Source organism: Pomacea canaliculata, linkage group LG14, assembly GCF_003073045.1.
Source record: "Pomacea canaliculata isolate SZHN2017 linkage group LG14, ASM307304v1, whole genome shotgun sequence".
NCBI classification, from domain to species: Eukaryota; Metazoa; Mollusca; class Gastropoda; order Architaenioglossa; family Ampullariidae; genus Pomacea; species Pomacea canaliculata.
The window spans coordinates 19,291,740-19,312,929 of NC_037603.1; the positions used below are offsets into that span (position 1 = coordinate 19,291,740).

At 39.5% G+C, this 21,190-nt stretch overlaps 3 protein-coding genes across 3 annotated transcripts; all 3 read left to right on the forward strand.

Moving 5' to 3' along the window:
• Positions 1 to 2,213: 2,213 nt before the first annotated feature.
• LOC112554846 (cell wall protein DAN4-like) lies at positions 2,214 to 5,125 on the forward strand. The gene is made up of 4 exons (XM_025222900.1): positions 2,214 to 2,218; positions 2,349 to 2,806; positions 2,927 to 3,052; positions 3,944 to 5,125. The coding sequence occupies exons 1-4, from the start codon at positions 2,214 to 2,216 to the stop codon at positions 4,198 to 4,200; spliced, it is 846 nt and encodes a 281-aa protein (XP_025078685.1). The 3' UTR covers positions 4,201 to 5,125.
• On the forward strand, positions 4,456 to 10,599 carry LOC112554848. Its single transcript, XM_025222901.1, has 4 exons — positions 4,456 to 4,578; positions 8,020 to 8,241; positions 9,508 to 9,761; positions 10,566 to 10,599. Exons 1-4 carry the CDS (start codon positions 4,456 to 4,458, stop codon positions 10,582 to 10,584), a joined length of 618 nt encoding a protein of 205 aa, XP_025078686.1. The 3' UTR covers positions 10,585 to 10,599.
• Positions 10,600 to 16,687: 6,088 nt separating this feature from the next.
• On the forward strand, positions 16,688 to 20,988 carry LOC112554849 (mucin-2-like). Its single transcript, XM_025222902.1, has 3 exons — positions 16,688 to 16,759; positions 18,294 to 18,531; positions 19,523 to 20,988. The coding sequence occupies exons 1-3, from the start codon at positions 16,688 to 16,690 to the stop codon at positions 20,986 to 20,988; spliced, it is 1,776 nt and encodes a 591-aa protein (XP_025078687.1).
• Positions 20,989 to 21,190: the final 202 nt, after the last annotated feature.

Genomic DNA, 21,190 nt, shown 5'->3' on the forward strand with positions numbered 1-21,190 from the left:
TCCTTTTCGACCATCCCATTTTTACTCTGATAGTAAAGAAGTACAAAAACAAAGGTTTGCCCTGTTGCAATCCTCCTTTTGTTATCCAAAACACTTGAGAAAGCTACACCACTACTTAACAGATAAAAAGCTGTTGAAGTGATTGTAATCTGCTTTCTGCTAAGTGGTGAGTACTTGCTGATGTCTTGTGATTGGGATTTCAGTGTTGCCATTGCTTTATCATTAATCTGCCTTGGATTCTAATCACCCCGACATGTTCCAGCGACTCCATGTGACCTTTGGTCTATCCGTTACTATCATGAAATGGCTCAGCTCCTTCCTGAGAAGACGAACTCTGTAATAATTAAATGTTCGACATCCACACCTGCTCAACCACTGGGTCCCAGAGGTCTTTGTTCTCGAGTCAAGTCTTATTTGCCATTATGTCCAGTTTCTGGACTTTGCTATTCGCCGTCTTCCTGTCCTGCACTTCAACAAAACCTGCTCGACAATCTTCAAAGAGCCCCAAACCACTCTCCCATCATTCTCTTGCGTAAGCTCAAATCTGATCACGTGACACACCTACTTCGTGCTGCATGCACTGCAAGGTGGCCTCACCTGGCATGACCTGGCTCTAGGATATCTCAGTCATTAACACCTTATCAGCTCAGTCGGTCTTTACCCCTTTGTCATGTATTCACATGGGATCGGTTTGGCGACTGTTTTTTTAATTTTTATCTTTTATTTTTATCAATATCCGGAATGTTTGCCACCGTGAGTTTACTAAGTACTGTTATTGATGCTTTTAAATATGGTCATATGAGTTACTTTTCCCTGGAATACTTGAAGTAGTTGGTGGTTTTCTCTTTTCTCGTTTCATACCATCAATTCCTTGTGCACGTGTCATTCGTTTTGTTAAATATATCCTCTGTCTTTCAAATATTTGTCTGTTGGTGTAGTTTTCTTTTGACTTATAACATGCTACACTATTGCACATCATAAAGGAACTCAATAATATGCTTCTCTGTTTCAGATGACAGAGGAACTCGATATAAACTTAATAGTAGCACGTCATGCTACGTCGACCAACTCAGGTAAAAAGTGTTAACTGACATTTTTAAACTAACATTTTTTCTGTCTGTCGTCCTCCCTTTATGCATCGCAATCACAACGGATATATTTAAAAATTCAAAAGTCGATTTTTGGGAAACACGATTCTGCAGAATGATGTTTGGATTTGTATTTCTTGTTTTAATTTTACGCTTTATGATCGTTAAAGCTCATATCAATACCTGTATTACAAATACTTCAAATATAATATTAAATGTTAGATTATGATAATTCAGACATCTACATCTAAAGCCTTGCCAAACCACTGAGTGACTACAGTCAAGACTGCATTGTGTCTGTTTTTGGGGTTTTTTTTTCACTATTTAAGATACAATAAGGAGTATGAATTCCTAAGAGATTTCTCTTTTACAATTACACATCGTGTTTTTTTCTCATTCTTCAAACTCTGTTTTATTTTCCAATGTTTACAAGACTGAATTAAACTTATTTGTGCATCACATTCTTTTATTTCTTTAGTTTCTCCTTTTCTGCATCAAATATACGACATACGAAATTTATCTCCTTTTATTCTGCCTTGTACTCACTGACACATTTACTGTTTAATTTGCTTCAGCAATGGATCAGTCAAAGTGGACTTCAGGCTGCTATTTAGAGCACCTGCTGAAGTTACAGAGGAAAAAATTATAGAAGCATTTGATCAGTCTCCTGTTTTTAAATCATTCCTCAACACTTCAACTCTTGCTGTACATGACGTGAAAAATGTCAGCGAGGAAGACTTCCCAACATATACAGGTATACATATTGCTTCATCTACACTATATACATGACTCAATAAGATTTGATGAAATATGTAAATCGAATTTTTTTTACCAAAATATTCAGTAAAATAAGTTACCTGTTGCATTCATAAAGGAAGATACAAGGTAGAATAATTTGTTCTAACATTATTTCATTCTATAAATATATCAAAGGTATTATTTTACTATCTTTTGAATTTCGTTCGTATCTTAAGATTATCTAACCTTCTTTTTTAATCTTTTGTTTATAAGTACTTAAATGCTGTAGCTAGACTATGCAAACAAACAGTTTATAGAATACAAATCCATCATGCCTAGTAAGAAAGTGTTTTTGAAACACACACAACTCTCTTGCAAGGGTAAAGGATGCGGTAAAATATTAGCAAAACAACAACAGATTAATGTAAAAAAAAATGTTTTAAAAAAGCTAAAATGCGGATTGGAATAAACAAGTCAAATTATCTCTCTGGTCATTCTAAATTTTTAATGTTTAAATCACAGGCACAACTACAATATCTACAAGTACAGCTACACCGTCGACATCATTAGAACATTCTACTACAGGTGTAGTAACAGACTCTACCACAGAACTATCTACATCATCAACGGATTCCACCACAGAAGCATCTACATCAACAGATTCTACTACAGAACTATCTACATCATCAACGGATTCCACCACAGAAGCATCTACATCAACAGATTCTACTACAGAACTATCTACATCAACAGGTTCCACCACAAAACATCTACATCAACAGATTCCACCACAGAACTATCTACATCAACAGGTTCTACTACAGAAGCATCTACATCAACAGGTTCTACCACAGAAGCATCTACATCAACAGATTCTACAACAGGGCCAACCACATCAACAGATTCTACAACAGATTCTACAACAGGGCCAACCACATCAACAGACTCTACAACAGATTCTACAACAGGGCCAACCACATCAACAGACTCTACAACAGATTCTACAACAGGGCCAACCACATCATCAACAGATTCTAGATTCTACATCATTCTACAACAGAACAGATTCTACAACAGGCCAACCACATCAACAGATTCTACAACAGATTCTACAACAGGGCCAACCACATCAACAGATTCTACAACAGATTCTACAACAGGGCCAACCACATTATCAACAGATTCTACAACAGGGCCAACCACATTATCAACAGATTCTACAACAGATTCTACAACAGGGCCAACCACATTATCAACAGATTCTACAACAGGGCCAACCACATTATCAACAGATTCTACAACAGGGCCAACCACATTATCAACAGATTCTACAACAGGGCCAACCACATTATCAACAGATTCTACAACAGATTCTACAACAGGGCCAACCACATTATCAACAGATTCTACAACAGGGCCAACCACATTATCAACAGATTCTACAACAGATTCTACAACAGGGCCAACCACATTATCAACAGATTCTACAACAGATTCTACAACAGGGCCAACCACATTATCAACAGATTCTACAACAGGGCCAACCACATTATCAACAGATTCTACAACAGGGCCAACCACATTATCAACAGATTCTACAACAGGGCCAACCACATTATCAACAGATTCTACAACAGGGCCAACCACATTATCAACAGATTCTACAACAGATTCTACAACAGGGCCAACCACATTATCAACAGATTCTACAACAGGGCCAACCACATTATCAACAGATTCTACAACAGGGCCAACCACATCAACAGATTCTACAACAGGGGCCAACCACATTATCAACAGATTCTACAACACTACAACAGGGCCAACCACATTATCAACAGATTCTACAACAGGCCAACCACATTATCAACAGATTCTACAACAGAACCACATCAACAGATTCTACAACAGGGCCAACCACATTATCAACAGATTCTACAACAGGGCCAACCACATTATCAACAGATTCTACAACAGGGCCAACCACATTATCAACAGATTCTACAACAGAACCACATTATCAACAGATTCTACAACAGGGCCAACCACATTATCAACAGATTCTACAACAGATTCTATAACAGGGTCAACCACATTATCAACAGACTCTACAACAGGGCCAACCACATCATCAACAGATTCTACAACAGATTCTATAACAGGGTCAACCACATTATCAACAGACTCTACAACAGGGCCAACCACATTATCAACAGATTCTACAACAGATTCTATAACAGGGTCAACCACATTATCAACAGACTCTACAACAGGGCCAACCACATTATCAACAGATTCTACAACAGAGCCAACCACATCATCAACAGATTCTACCACAGAGTCAACCACATCATTAACCAATTCTACCCCATAATATTTTTTATTATCAACTGATACGACCACAAAGCTATCTTCATCATCAACATACACAACGACATTTTGAACTGATTCTACTACAGAGTCATCGACGTTATTTAAACTATGGACACCATTATCTAATTTTGCTACAGATTCATCTCATTCATCAACTGATTTACTGTTTAATCTACAAAGCTTCTATATTAACGGAAAATAACACATTCACATTAACATTGTGAACTCTTTGAATAATACTATCCTCGGCATCGACATGTTCTTTCGCACAATCATCGACATCATCAACAAATCTTACCTTGGAGGTATCTACATCCTGAACAGACTCGAACACAAAGTTTTCAGCAGTCTGATACACAGATTGCAGTTGCAGCAGCCTGTATGCAACATTGCTGAGAGAAATAGAAAAGGTCGGGTACGACCAAAAAAAAAATAAATAAAAAAAAAAATAAATAAAAAAAAAACAATTCAAATAAAAAGGTATGTAAATAAAATTGACAAATGCACTTTCAATAAAAGTGTAACACTCAAAACCCTTTTTTAAATATCTAAGCTGTCAATCAAGGGCAATACCTCATCGTTTTTAGCACTTGTCTGAATTGTGGTTACTTGTGATAGTTGACTTTTTCTTACAAAATAACATTTACCACATTTTTTTATGACTTATTTCTAGGCAGAGATATATTTTATGTCATTGCAACATATATGTTATTAATTTTGTATCAAAATTACGAGAGCGTGTGGAGTGGTGCAGTGAGGCTGAGAGAAATGCGCGCGCATGTGGTTTTAAGTGAGTTTTGTGCTTCAATGGTGAAAGTAAGATTTTCCTCCTGTAAAAAGTAAGATTTTCCTGGGAGAATGGAATATTCATACCAGAGAATAAAAGAGTGGGACAAGGTGGTGTATCTTTATCCTTATAAATTTGTCGAAAATTGTTGAGTTTTTTCTTCTCTCGCTATTGGTACAGGAAGCTGAAAATAAGAGTGAGGAAAGGATGACTGAAAAGTGAAGCAGAAAGGAGATATTAAGATTAAATAGTTTAAACTTAATACAAAGCAAAAACTAAGACAAATAATAAAGCGGTCGTAAAATCATTGTAACGAGGTCTAAAAATATTTATTTCTAAAATAAGCATCATAAAAGTGATGTAAAGCTATAAAAATACAAACATCCATGCTCATTCCTTAACCGAAACAGCGCGAAACTAAACGAGTAAATTTAGCAACATTTTGCTGCTGATACTCCCACTATTATTTTTTTTTGGTAATGTTTATAAATGCGGTGCAATGTGCTCTGTTTTAGAAAGTACACATACTAAATTTGATTTGAAGCAGACTCGTGGCACCCGATATCCGAGTGTGGAGCAAGGTAGACAACTCATGGCTAACATTACGGTACATGTCAGAATTTGTCTCCCTTTAATAGTGTAGTTTTTTTTTTTTTTTGTTTTTTTGTTTTTTTTGAAACCATCAAAAGTCTATCGTCTGTTCAAACATTCACGGTTCGCTTATATCTCTAGGTACAGCTGCAGTGCTTATTTATAATTTTCAAACTAATTAAGAAGGGGGTCTACATAAAATTGATAAAATTTCGAATGGACTTTATGAATCCATGACGCGAAAGAAGTGGTTACCGCCCATTGCTTGGAGAACACTGCCTCTACTTCCGGAACACAGTCTCGGTACCTGTCGTGTCTCGATGTGAAGTGAAGAGCCTGCTGGTGATGGTCAGTTGTACTTACTCCTGATGCTACCCAGCCTGTCCTCTGACTCACTGACACCACCTGCCATCCATGTCACTTGTCTGTGACATATTGTCATATAGAATGTGCAGATTAAATTGTTTTTCTTATTTTATTTCAACATATTACATCAAAACAAATATTCAACTTCAAATTGCATGTATAACATATACAGGTACATAACATAACAGTTGTATTTTAGAGCAAACAGCACATCATTACCGAAAACATCAGCTGGAATAAATCTGTATTTAAAGCATCGCTATTCAGTAATTATATCTAAATAATAATTAAGGTTAGTAATTATAACTAAGGAACAAGTTGCCTGTAGGGCAGGGTTTAAGATTAGTAATGAAACTTGTAAGCAGGATTCAGCCTTATAAACATACATCTTTCCAAACACAATACTGGCAATAATACCTTACAAACATACTTCTCCACAAATAGTTACCTGTAAACAAAGCTAGCAAAATGATATCTGGCTATTCCGAGAAGCAAAATTAAAAATCAATAACTAAAACTCAGAAGTGTGAAAAAATTACAGACTGACAGGTTAGTTCAAACAATAAATTAAAAGAAGATCACAAACCGTACAATACCCTAAGGTCAGAAACTAACTCAAGTGCACTTAAGTTTAAAAAAATGTGTTGGGAGGGAATACATTAAAGGGAGGTCACCTGACACATATACAAGCCCTCCTTACCCCCCTTTGTGTGCCTATATGTAGATATCGCACAGAACTAAAGTTGTGTAGAGCTAAAAGAGCAAGAGAGATAGAAAAAGAGCATGTCGCCTGCTTGAAACAAAACTAGGGTGAAGACTAAAAAAACATTTACCAGTGAAACTGGTGTTAACATCAGACAAGGGCTACCAGAGATAAACAAACAAACAAAAATAATCTTCAAGACCCGAGAGTAAAAGTCGTTTGACACCTTCTTCTGCACTGCATACAGTCGGTGAACTTTCAACCCCCATAACAACAGAGTTGGCGTTGGCACACTCAATGTCCTTTGTCTCATGTTGCAGTTCATTGACGGTTTCTTGACGAGGGCTGACGAGGGCTGACGACAGTGGTTCAGGGGCTGGGGTAGGTGGCCGTTTGGCTGTTACAGTAAAGCAACTCGATGGAACGAATTGAGTGAGGGGTTGGAAGTCCCTGCTGAACTATACTCTTCTTCTTTTGATGTTGTTTTTTGTTTTGTTGGCGGAGTTACAGCCTTGTCACTCCCTTTTCGATGTTGTCTTCCCGTTCTTCGTGGGTTATTCAGTAATTCTGTCACCAGGGTTAACATTAACTCGTTGCGGACGGTAGAGCTAGAGGCAGTTTTACACACTGGTACGCATGATTTTTAACGTTTTTCAAAAAATCATAAGAAAATAACTAAAAGAGGTAGAAGAATAATTCAAACAGATAATGATAGATCAACATTTGTAAAAAAAAAAGGAACAATCTTATCTCTCTCTCTTTCTCTCTCTCCAATCTACAAGCTCTGTAGATTTGTAATCTATCACCTGTTGTAGACCTAAGCTGCCGTCTATCTTTGTTAGGTGTCAGTGCAAATATTTATTAAAAAAAATAATGGAATAAATATCGTATTTCATTTAGTGATACTCAACAGTATGGATTTGAATGATGTTAATGAATATATTAGTGTTTCCAGCAGTTTGTGTGTATGTAAGTGATACTACCAGACTGTAATAATACGTTGATTCACAATAAAAAAAAAAAAGTGGAGCTATAATACAAACTTTTGACATGTGACCTAAGCTATAATATATTTCTGAAGTAAGCATAATAAAAGTTCGATCTTAACTAAAAGAAAAGAAAATAACCAAACATCCATACCCAGCACTTAAGACGTTCCTGCTCAAACCTTAATAACATTCTACAACTGACACTTTTACCGTAAAAAAAAAATGTTTAATGTTCACCTGCACTCACGCCAGCTCGCAGATTACAGGTACACCCCACCAGACTATAGGTTTCTTTATTTGAAACCCAGGTAATCTAAAAATAGATGATGTAAAGCCTTAGTGTTGTCAGGTCACGTGATACAGTCATTTGCACCCTCGGCACAGAGAAAGGCGTTTTTCGTCCACCATTCGTCTACCCTTCGCGCCACGAGACCCGACCCTAGAAAGACAGCCACCCGCTTTACCCCGCTACAGCAGCTTACGGGTGGCAGGCTTGATTTCGGAGGAGAAAAATGTACAGAAAACGTCTGTGTCCTCCCCAGCCCCACTGGGTGGGAGAAGGTTGACAAAAACTACAGAAGGGATGTGATCTTTCCTCAAGCGTTCGTATGTACTTATGGATTTTTAAAAAAAATGGATTCTAGTTTTTTTAATGGTTTTGCAGTAATCTTTTGAGTTAGTGTTAAGAACTCTCTGGGATTCATGTCGATGTCGGTTGCTAGACAGACACCCACTTTGCATGCACCTTATCTAGACATGGTAGGGTAAAATAACTGATTTCTTCAAAGCCCATGTTTCGATTTTGTTTTTTTAAAAAAAGGTCAAAGACATAGAATGTGAATATAAAACCGTGAGAATTAGTTCAGTGTCACATATTATAAATAAAAATCTGTCTATAACCAAACGGTAGTTTATAAACCAATAATACAAGTATTTAACAAAATTTTAGGTTGAGTAGAGGTTTCGGGTGGTTACATTGTTCACTTAGTTTCAAATATTCAAGATGATTCAAGAGATTCAAGATGGCGAAATTTCTTTCTTTTATTTAAAATCTTTATTAATACGTGATGCAGCTGTTACTAAGAATACAATTTTTTTAATATTACATGTATTGCTAAGATAGTATTTTGTTTTCTGATCTTGTCTACTAAAACCTTAGAACACTTTTTTCTTTCTAAATGTCGCTTGTCACGATATTTAAACAAACAGCCATTTATTCAAGCATTTTTTTCACATTCTTTATACTGCAGTCTTCGAAAGTTTCAGAATGATATTTAAAAAAGAAAAGTTCACACAGATCTTTAATTTCAAAAAGGCGTTTAGAATAAATAAAATACATCCTACTTGGAATAATGCCATTGTCATCTTGTAAAGAAATATAAATAAAAGATAATCCTAGATATTTCACTGGGCTTAAGCTGACAATGGCAGTCAAGCCTGCTGTCAGATGGAAAACAAATATTCTATTCACACTAAATCTTTTATTTCTGTCGCTCAGGTGAGTTAGCTGCCAGGGCAACAACTGGTGATTAAGTCCTTGTAGACATTCTTTGTGTACAGAATTACATGGACATGGTTTATGGTGTGGGTGTGGCTGTGTTTAGGCAGTAAAGCTGGCGTAAGTCAAGGTTCAGTCATTTTAATTCTAACCTCAGAGATAGGTGTTAAGGGAGAGAACAGCAGGGAAGGGAAATAACTCGATGAAGCTTGGCAGCAAGCCTCATAGACAAATTACAAATATAAAATAAGATGAAATGAAACCAGCAGTAAACACAAACACACATACACAGAGTCATTAACTTCAAGGCGATCAAACAGTCCTAATTAGAACATTTAAAAAAAATTAAAATAAATATCATCTTCCACTTGCAGCTGCAGCCAACACTTCTCGCGACTTACAATCAGACTTACCTGCCAAGCCCCTGCATCCTCTCTCAGCCTCAATTAATCATCCGCTTCATTAACCTGGGCAGAGAAAGTACAAGTTTGTCTGTGAGGAAGAAACATAAGAAACATAAGAAACATAAGTGTGGTCGTCTTTGTGCCACCATCGCCACCATCGCTGGCGTCCTCGCTGCTGTTATCGCCGCGGTTGGTCACAACACTCGTGTTGACTCAAACCAGAGGTGAGTCCCCAGCGTTTGACTTTGATAATTGTTTTTCAAAAGTCACTTTATCATGTCTGCCCTTCTAGAACCTAAATCTTCTCCATGTGGCTTGACTTAGGGGAGACAAATCTGAGCTCCACGTCGTTACTACAGACTTCTTTTTAACGTTTCTAGGGGCAATATATTTATTTCCAGCATCCAATGATATGCGGCAATATAATTTATTTCCAGCATCCAATGATATGCGGCAACATAATTTTTCTTCTTAAGAAAACAAATTCCAACAGAAAATGTAATTCTGCAGACCTGATTCCGCTTTCACATTAAATCGTTTCATCAATTGGGCGATAAAATTTGAAAAAAGAAAAAGTAAAACGAAAAAACTCGATAACAAAGGTTTAAAAAAAACCTGTAAAAAAGTTGAAATAAGTAATTAAATTTTTTTATCTGAGCATTGTACTCGAACTGTACTAAACAGAGTAAAATATTTTCCCTTTAGCTCTCTGGATTTTCTTTTTCTACATATGACTTAAAGTATAAGAGTATGACTTGTACTCTTGGAAATACTTATCAACTTCTTTTTGTAAGTGATCCACACACATTTTTTAAAGTTAGTCATCGTTAGTTTTTTTAAGTATTAAAGTTTTAGAGTAAAAGCAATGGGTGCAACCTTGGTTCCCTGTACACAATGTCTCTCAAAATTTCTTTTTGTCTTCATTTATCTCCGGCAAAATGCTGCAAAGTATGTGCTAGGAATGAGTTTCTTTCTGACACATGCATGAAACAAAATGTTTAGTTTTCTTGTCTGTTCCTCCTCAACAGCAGCAGCAAGTACATCTGACACTGCAAGTGTCTCCTCCTCAGCAGCAAGTACATCTGACACTGCAAGTGTCTCCTCCTCAACAGCAGCAGCAAGTACATCTGACACTGCAAGTGTCTCCTCAACAGCAGCAGCAAGTGACACTGCAAGTGTCTCCTCCCCAACAGCAGCAGCAAGTACATCTGACACTGCAAGTGTCTCCTCCTCAACAGCAGCAGCAAGTACATCTGACACTGCAAGTGTCTCCTCCCCAACAGCAGCAACAAGTACATCTGACACTGCAAGTGTCTCCTCCTCAACAGCAGCAGCAAGTACATCTGACACTGCAAGTGTCTCCTCCTAACAGCAGCACCAAGTACATCTGACACTGCAAGTGTCTCCTCCCCAACAGCAGCAGCAAGCACATCTGACACTGCAAGTGTCTCCTCCCCAACAGCAGCAGCAAGTACATCTGACACTGCAAGTGTCTCCTCAAACAGCAGCAGCAAGCACATCTGACACTGCAAGTGTCTCCTCCTCAACAGCAGCAGCAAGTACATCTGACACTGCAAGTGTCTCCTCCTCAACAGCAGCAGCAAGTACATCTGACACTGCAAGTGTCTCCTCAACAGCAGCAGCAAGTACATCTGACACTGCAAGTGTCTCCTCCTCAACAGCAGCAGCAAGTACATCTGACACTGCAAGTGTCTCCTCCTCAACAGCAGCTCACTGCAAGTAACAGCAGCAGCAAGTACATCTGACACTGCAAGTGTCTCCTCCAACAGCAGCGCAAGCACATTCTGACACTGCAAGTGTCTCCTCCTCAACAGCAGCAGCAAGTACATCTGACACTGCAAGTGTCTCCTCAACAGCAGCAGCAAACTTCTGACACTGCAAGTGTCTCCTCCTCAACAGCAGCAGCAAGTACATCTGACACTGCAAGTGTCTCCTCAACAGCAGCAGCTGACACTGCAAGTGTCTCCTCCTCAACAGCAGCAGCAAGTACTCTGACACTGCAAGTGTCTCCTCCTCAACAGCAAGCAGCAAAGTACATCTGACACTGCAAGTGTCTCCTCCTCAACAGCAGCAGCAGTACTTCTGACACTGCAAGTGTCTCCTCCTCAACAGCAGCAGCAAGCACATCTGACACTGCAAGTGTCTCCTCCTCAACAGCAGCAGCAAACATCTGACACTGCAAGTGTTCTCCTCCTCAACAGCAGCAGCAAGCACATCTGACACTGCAAGTGTCTCCTCCTCAACAGCAGCAGCAAGTACATTCTGACACTGCAAGTGTCTCCTCCTCAACAGCAGCAGCAAGTGACACTGCAAGTGTCTCCTCCTCAACAGCAGCAGCAAGTACTTCTGACACTGCAAGTGTCTCCTCCTCAACAGCAGCAAGTACTCTGACACTGCAAGTGTCTCCTCCTCAACAGCAGCAGCAAGCACATCTGACACTGCAAGTGTCTCCTCTTCAACAGCAGCAGCAAGTACTTCTGACACTGCAAGTGTCTCCTCCTCAACAGCAGCAGCAAGCACATCTGACACTGCAAGTGTCTCCTCCTCAACAGCAGCAGCAAGTACTTCTGACACTGCAAGTGTCTCCTCCTCAACAGCAGCAGCAAGTACTTCTGACACTGCAAGTGTCTCCTCCTCAACAGCAGCAGCAAGCACATCTGACACTGCAAGTGTCTCCTCTTCAACAGCAGCAGCAAGTACTTCTGACACTGCAAGTGTCTCCTCCTCAACAGCAGCAGCAAGCACATCTGACACTGCAAGTGTCTCCTCCTCAACAGCAGCAGCAAGTACATCTGACACTGCAAGTGTCTCCTCCTCAACAGCAGCAGCAAGTACATCTGACACTGCAAGTGTCTCCTCCTCAACAGCAGCAGCAAGCACATCTGACACTGCAAGTGTCTCCTCCTCAACAGCAGCAGCAAGTACATCTGACACTGCAAGTGTCTCCTCCTCAACAGCAGCAGCAAGTACATCTGACACTGCAAGTGTCTCCTCCTCAGCAGCAGCAGCAAGTACATCTGACACTGCAAGTGTCTCCTCCTCAGCAGCAGCAGCAAGTACATCTGACACTGCAAGTGTCTCCTCCTCAACAGCAGCAGCAAGTACATCTGACACTGCAAGTGTCTCCTCCTCAGCAGCAGCAGCAAGTACTTCTGACACTGCAAGTGTCTCCTCCTCAACAGCAGCAGCAAGCACAACTGACACTGCAAGTGTCTCCTCCTCAACAGCAGCAGCAAGTACATCTGACACTGCAAGTGTCTCCTCCTCAACAGCAGCAGCAAGTACATCTGACACTGCAAGTGTCTCCTCCTCAGCAGCAGCAGCAAGTACATCTGACACTGCAGGTGTCTCCTCCTCAACAGCAGCACCAAGTAAATCATAGACAATTTTTTGACATTACCACCAATTTATCTTCCTCCATGTCAGCAGATCTTTCATCTGACTCTACCACGGATTTCTCATCAACAACAGCGACACGTTCATTTGACTCCACCATCGATTCCTCAACAACAACGGCAAGTAACTCTGACTCTGACACCGATTGCAGAATAATGTAATCACTTTAAAAATTGTTATTTCATTAGAATGAGTTTATTGTACACAAAAATGAGATTGACTGACGTCATTGACTTCTCTTGAACAGTTGAACAACTACTTTAGAAACACTGGCAACATCAATGGTATGTGTTCTCATCAATTAAGGTTATCTTTCATTATCTGAAATTATAGCTTTAATCACTGTATGTGTTGTGTTTGAAAAATGAAGATAAAAATTTTTTCAAAAAACGATGAATAATGAGAAAATAGCTTTAAGCGCCATTGTGTGATTTGTAGTCTCAATATGTATTGCCAAGCGGCCATTTTGTTTAGTAAATAATTGCTGAACATGTTTGCGGACAACGCATGGCTCTGTTGGTAATATTTGAATTTAGCTACTCCTCTCATCCGAGATCGATTCACCTTTTTGGCCTGGATCGGTTTGTCTTTCGATGTTGTCATTACGGGGTGGAGTGATAGACATGACTGGACTGATGTAGTTCAGGTCGCGATGACCTGTGACCCAGTGAACAAGCAGTCTTTCAAGATGTACTTGTCTTTCACCAGCAAGAGCAGACCTTATCATTCTCTGCTTTTTCTTATTTTTCTTATTTTGTTTCATTTTTTTCCTGTTTCTCTATCCGTGCCAGTATGTGTATATGTGTTGGGTTTTTTTTCTTTCTCTCTTCCTGTCTAGGCTTTGCTTGCTGGTTGTTCACTCTCTGTTTTGGCGATCAGTTTATCTAACCTATCAATTTCGCGATCAGAACAGCATGATTGAGTTCTCCAAGCTTTTATTGCAATCTAAATACTTGTTTTGCTAATCCCACAGCCAGTAAATCAATCAGTCAATGATTCATTCATCATCATCCTCGTAATCGTCATCATTATGTGTAACTTGTACCAATGGACTGTCTGCAGACGATTTTTTTTTCAACTTCTGGAACGAACGAATGACTGTTACCTTATGTGCATATGCTTGTATTATATTGCAAAACATTGTATTTTCTATGTCGTGTATCTGTGAGACAAAATAAATGTTTTAAAAAACAACTACTGGAACGAGGCTTGTGTGCACAAAGCGTGGGTCTCGGCAGACAGCAGTCCACCTATATACACGTCGTTGATCCTATTAATAAGCGATCTGCAAGACAGTCATCTTTTATTAAACTTATTTATTTTTTGCAATGTTTATAAATTCTGTGCAACATGCTCTGTTTTAGAAACTAAGCTAAAACTCGATTTCCATCCAAACTTTTGGTGGCAGCCCATAGCCGACTTGGAGCAAGGGAAATAACTCATGACTAACATTCTAGCTGGACATGTTCAAATTATCTCCCTTTAAGTAATGTACTTTTTGAAAATTGTCCCTAAAATTATTCGGAATATATTATATGTCTCAAGCTGTTATCAGAACTATTTCATCACATGCTCGATTAATCGCGGAGACTTATTCATGTTCATAAACAGAAAATTGTCTGCATTAGCTGTTCATATTATTATTGGGTGTGTTCATACATGGCTGCTCAGTGTATGAGTGAAAGAAACAGGACTTCACAAAGTTTTAAATGTATGACAGTAAAAAGTAGGGTGTGTTTATCTGTGTGTATGTGTCGTGGAAGGCCTCGTTTTATAGAAGGGTTTGTGCGTGTGATGTGTCTCGTAACAATATTCTATACAAATATAGACATCTATTCTAACGTGCACATTTTGCTTTAATATATGTTCTGTGAATTTCATCGCCTGGAACAGTGATTTATTTATTTATTATGTAGTGGGATCCCTTGTTTGGCAGACTGCGTACTGCTAACAGTGCTAGTTAATTGTTCTCTCCACCCTGCAACCCTTCCCTAGACCTCGCCACCCGCACGACCGAGACGTGACCCCGTACCTGTGTATATCTACCTGCCAAAAGTGCCTGCTACCTGTTCACCGCAGCACGAGGTGTCATTCGTTCTTTGTTAATTATTTCGAGGACTGGACGAGCACCTTTACTCGTTTATATGGTCATAGCTATCCATGTGGTTGCTAGTATACATAACAGAATTCTGTTAAAAAAAAATAATAATAAATAAATAAATATAAATAAAAGGAGAGATATATTTCAGGAGCACTGTTGCAGATATTCTTATTATTTACTGTGTGTACCTTACTAACAACATATTGTGTAGCTAGTAATTTAGTGGCTCGAAAAAGATTCTTTTGCGAAACCTTAGAACCTTCTTGTTTCTTCCACATCTACATTACTGGGTGACATTTTGGAGCCAAGTGGGGTTCGCATCCTACAGAGAACTTGTAGTGAAGTCAGCTCTACACACACGAAAGAAGTTGATTAATTGTCTTCTCAAGGATGAATCCTTTGGGAACATTTGAACACTCGTTTCTTCACAGTTTTCCTATGTATTAAAGAATGATACAATACTTTCGATATCTACGCTCGTGTTTTCGAGATTCAGTATTTCCTGAACAATTTTATCAGCCATGCTGTGGTCAGCCATGATGCCGCCGGTACTGACGTCACAACCGGTTTTGGACCTAAATTAAGATTTAAACAGGCCAGGAAGTCCTTATTTAATTTCTCGAGATTTATGTCTGTCCTATGAATTTTATCTTCAAGGCATTAATAAGTGATATGAGATAAGTTTTTCCAGTGTGATAAGTATCATCGGTCAGGTAGGTGACTGGGACTGATGGTCTCTGAATTCACAGACATGTACAATTAATAAAACAAACCACAAAAGATGCCGCCTCAAGGGGACAGACGACCGTACTATCATCAACACCGCAAACCTCACTCGTCCAGAAACATTTAGGTTTACTTATCTCCCTCGGCATAGCTGCTGTGCCTATTAACAATTTAAAAAAGGAATTAAGAAGATATCTACATAAAAAGGAAAAAATTTAGGGTTAGTAATGAAACATGTAAGTAGCCCTCAGCCTTATAAACAGGCATCTTCACAACCACTTACAATGCTGGCAATAAGACCTTACAAACATGCTTCTCAACAAACATTTATCTGTATATAAGGCTAGCAAAGTGATATCTGGCTTCCTTTGTACTTATTGTGTATGTGTCCGGATTCATGTGCTTGAATAAATAGCTGCCATTAATTTATGGATGGAAGAAAGTGTAAAGAAAAAAGTTATAGACACAATCTTCAAACTGTGTCTCCAAAATGTGCTAAATTCTCGAACGTAGACCACGACAAGATTTTCTTTTAGAAATTAAAAACATTTTTCTTCGCACAGAGGTGCAGATCGTCCTCCATTTTTTTTTACATGTGATATCTTTACGGTAATAAATAAAGAATTTCTTTTATGTTTACCTGCGTTCATGTCAGTAATCGGATTACAAGCAGAAATTTGGAGACTGTTGTTTTCTTTCTAAGCAATCCAGGTAATCTAAAAACTAATTGACGTAAAATCCATCACTGGTCAGGTCACGTGGTAGTTCTTTCAGCCCTCGGCACAGACTAAGCTGTCAATCCACACCTTACCTTCATCTACAAATAGCCACCGTATATATACAACCACCCACTTCTCTGCCTTCCAGAAGCTTGACGGGCAACAGACTTGATTTTGAAAGAGAAAAATGGAACATTCACATGGGCATGAGTGGGTGGAAGAAATCGTCAAAAAGGATGTGGTCTTACCTCGCCTGTGGGTATGTATTTATGGGCATTTTTATACGGATTTTACTTTTTTTTAAATGCATGTTACACGGTTTTACACTCATCTTTCGACTTATATATGGATTCATGCGGATGCTACCTGTGAGCCATTTCAGTCTGTTTGTTATTTGTTAATCGATTAGGGTATCAGTCCCTTGATACAAATTTTAAGTTTGAAGAATTAGGTGATGACACACAGAAAACATATACCGGTCCAAAAAAAAAAAAATCTCATAAAAATAAAATCGGGGTGTACACTAGTTTTGTAAAAAGAGTTTCGGAAGTGTACATTGTTTATATAATCTAAAATGCTTATGTGGAGTTCTAAGACGAAGAAATTGGTTTGCTACTTTTAATAAATTATTATTTAGTTTATTTCGTTGACAGTGATGCTTCTGTTACTAATAATATTTTAAATATACTTGGCTTAATATACTTGGCTTAAACTGACAGTCAGACTGAATCTTTCATTTCTGTAGCACAGGTATGTTGGCCATCACGACAACAAATTGTTATGAAGTCCCTGTAGACATTCTTTCTCTACACAACTACTCCAACACTTAGTTTATGTGTGGGTGTGCCTGTGTTCAGGCAGTAAATCTGGGTGGGTCAAGCTTCAGTAATTTTAATTTTGCTCACAAAAATTGTGGAATAGCCCTTGCAGGGGTATCTGTTTGCATGTGTGCCTGTGTATGTGTTCATGAATTCTGTGTACCTTCTCTTCCCATTAATTTTTTTTTAATTTTTCGTTCAAGTTGTCTGCTAAGTTTTATCGAGTTGTTTCCCCCATATGTCAGGTCTTTCTATTACTTAAAAATACCATGTACAAATATTTAACGAACTTTCGTGGAAGGGCGAAGCGAATGATGTCAAAACAGATGAGAATTGTGAATGTTATGTTTTTAATATTTGTGTTGTGTCTTGCCTTTAGTCTGTTGTTTTTCCACAGACTTTATTGCCCCACCTCAGCTTAGTTCACCCTCTACACATTCGTCCATGTTGTTGAACTTCTCACCTTGTGTACATCACATGACGTCACGTCACCTCACTTCCGTCTTCGTTATTTACTGTTGATATTTTGATGACATTCTTTGCTTTCTATGCTTTTTTTAACTTTCTTTTGAGCAACTACAACAGCACATTTCTATAAACATACATCTTCAATGGTGTTATAAATATATACATCAGAGATTCCTCCCAACTCCAGGAAACCTTGTAAATATATGCACATATATAATTTTTTTAACCACTAATTTTGTACATATCCACCTTCCTTTATGTTTACTACAAATTATTCTATAATTCCTAGTTACTTCATTTACATATTTAATTTTTTTTCCCTGTAAAGGGCGAGGGCTAAATGGAAAAAAATATTTTCTTGGTTATTTTACCTCTCGTTGATAAAGAATTGTCATTGTCAATTCATTGTCATTGTCATTGTCATTGTCAGTACAGGTATTTATGTAAGTTTCCCACAAAACTAATAATAAACAGCTTTGTTGACAACTCTACATCCTCAACTTGCAGCGGCAGCCATCACTTGATGTGGCTTACAATCAGAGTTGTCTCCCAGGCCCCTACTTCCGCTCTCAGCCTCATTTCGTCAGCCGCTTCGATAACCTGGAGGAAGAAAGCTCAAGGAGTGAGAAACACAGAAGACGGTCGTCTAAATGTCGTCTTTGTGCCGCCACCATCATCATCCTTGGTGTCATTGCTGCTGTTATCACCGCGTTGGTTACGACACTCGTGTTGAGTCAAACCAGAGGTAAGTCCCCAGCGGTTGACTTAATAAAATAAAATAAAATAAAATAAAATAAAATAAAATAAAATAAAATAAAATAAAATAAAATAAAATAAAATAAAATAAAAGGGTCATCCCCTAACCTCTTCAGGTCGTTGGGTGAGGTGTTGGAGACCTTAGTTTTCTTGGAGTCAGTTTTATGTGAGGGCTGTGCCTATCTCCTCTCCCTTACCTTCCCCAACAAACATTGTTTCATTCCAACAAACAAACAAAACTAAAGAACTCTGCATCAAACAGCTCGTTTAGTTTTGGTATCTGTTTATCGAGTTAAAAATTCTTTTCTCCCAAGTCGCAAACAATCCAGTGCAGTTGAGTAATTTTAAGGATTGGCTGACTAACGTGGTTGAAGTAGATTGTGGAAAGAAAAAATGATTTATGAGCTGGACCAGCACAATCATTTCAAACACTTAAAATAAAAGAGATTGGAAACAGAAGGTTCGTCTAGATGTCACACAACCCCAAACAGTATGTCTGTAAATTTATGTCACCATACCCATGTCTGGATTTTTAATATTTTGCTTTAAAAAACTATTTCTTTTTGCTATTGTTTAGAAGAATGTCTAAATATATAAAAGTTCAAAATCTTTTCAGTAAATGAGTCATGTTCATCTGAGATAAGGCTTACAAACATTAAAAATAAGTTGGGTAATATTTAAAAAGGATTGCGAAAATATCTTTTCAAACATTTCCATTTAATTACAATATGCTGGTTTACAATTTTAAATTGTCAGTAAACACCAAAATAATTTACAGTTTACATGTATCATTCAGTTCTTAACACTTGGGTAGCTATATATTACTGATACCTGTCGTGCAAAGAACTGATTTTGCAAAGACAAATTGAACTTTTGATTATCGTCTGGTTTTTATTTTGGCAAAAATTATAATTTGCCAACTGTCACTACTTCTGATATAACATCAACCGACAACACCACCATTCCCACGATTTCGTCAGCAGCTACTGGAGGTGTAACACCAGCTGACACCACTACCAGCTCCTCACCTCCGCAGGGCACCACTGACGGTGCATCTGCAGCTGCGACGCCCACCATCTCCTCGACTTCTTCGGGCACCAGCGACGGTGCTACTGGCAGTGACACCACCACCGTTTCTTCTCTTTTGCCGCACACCAGCGACGGTGGAATTGCAACTTACAGCTCCACCAAACGCACGCCATCGCCGGCCGTCAGGGGTGATGTATCACCAGATGCCACCACCACCACTTCCTCACTTTCGACGGGCACCAGCGACGGTTCAACTGCTACTGACACCACCACCCCCTCTCCTTCGACCGGCACCAGCGATAATGCAACTGACACTGACACCACCACCACCCCCTCACTTTCGACTGGCACTAGTGACGGTTCAACTGCCACTGACACCACCACCCCCTCTCCTTCGACCGGCACCAGCGATAATGCAACTGCCACTGACACCACCACCACCTCACTTTCGACTGGCACTAGTGACGGTTCAACTGCCACTGACACCACCACCCCCTCACTTTCGACTGGCACTAGTGACGGTTCAACTGCCACTGACACCACCAAGCCATCACTTTCGACTGGCACTAGTGACGGTTCAACTGCCACTGACACCACCAAGCCATCACTTTCGACTGGCACTAGTGACGGTTCAACTGCCACTGACACCACCAAGCCATCACTTTCGACTGGCACTAGTGACGGTTCAACTGCCACTGACACCACCACCCCCTCTCCTTCGACCGGCACCAGCGATAATGCAACTGCCACTGACACCACCACCACCTCACTTTCGACTGGCACTAGTGACGGTTCAACTGCCACTGACACCACCACCCCTCACTTTCGACTGGCACTAGTGACGGTTCAACTGCCACTGACACCACCAAGCCATCACTTTCGACTGGCACTAGTGACGGTTCAACTGCCACTGACACCACCAAGCCATCACTTTCGACTGGCACTAGTGACGGTTCAACTGCCACTGACACCACCAAGCCATCACTTTCGACTGGCACTAGTGACGGTTCAACTGACACTGACACCACCACCCCATCACTTTCGACTGGCACTAGTGACGGTTCAACTGACACTGACACCACCACCCCATCACTTTCGACTGGCACTAGTGACGGTTCAACTGCCACTGACACCACCACCCCATCACTTTCGACTGGCACTAGTGACGGTTCAACTGCCACTGACACCACCACCCCATCACTTTCGACTGGCACTAGTGACGGTTCAACTGCCACTGACACCACCAAGCCATCACTTTCGACTGGCACTAGTGACGGTTCAACTGCCACTGACACCACCACCCCATCACTTTCGACTGGCACTAGTGACGGTTCAACTGCCACTGACACCACCCCCTCACTTTCGACTGGCACTAGTGACGGTTCAACTGCCACTGACACCACCACCATTTCCTTGACGACCTCCACTGATTCTACTACAACATAAAGCAACAAAACTAACACCACTCACTGACCACCATGCATCATGTACAACGGCACGAGACACCGCAAAGAACACCACCACCACTACAACTGCCACTTAGAGCACTTCTTGACTTTTTTTGTCTTTTATTCGAAGATGTATTACAAGTGTTTTCATATAAAAATCAACACTGATAA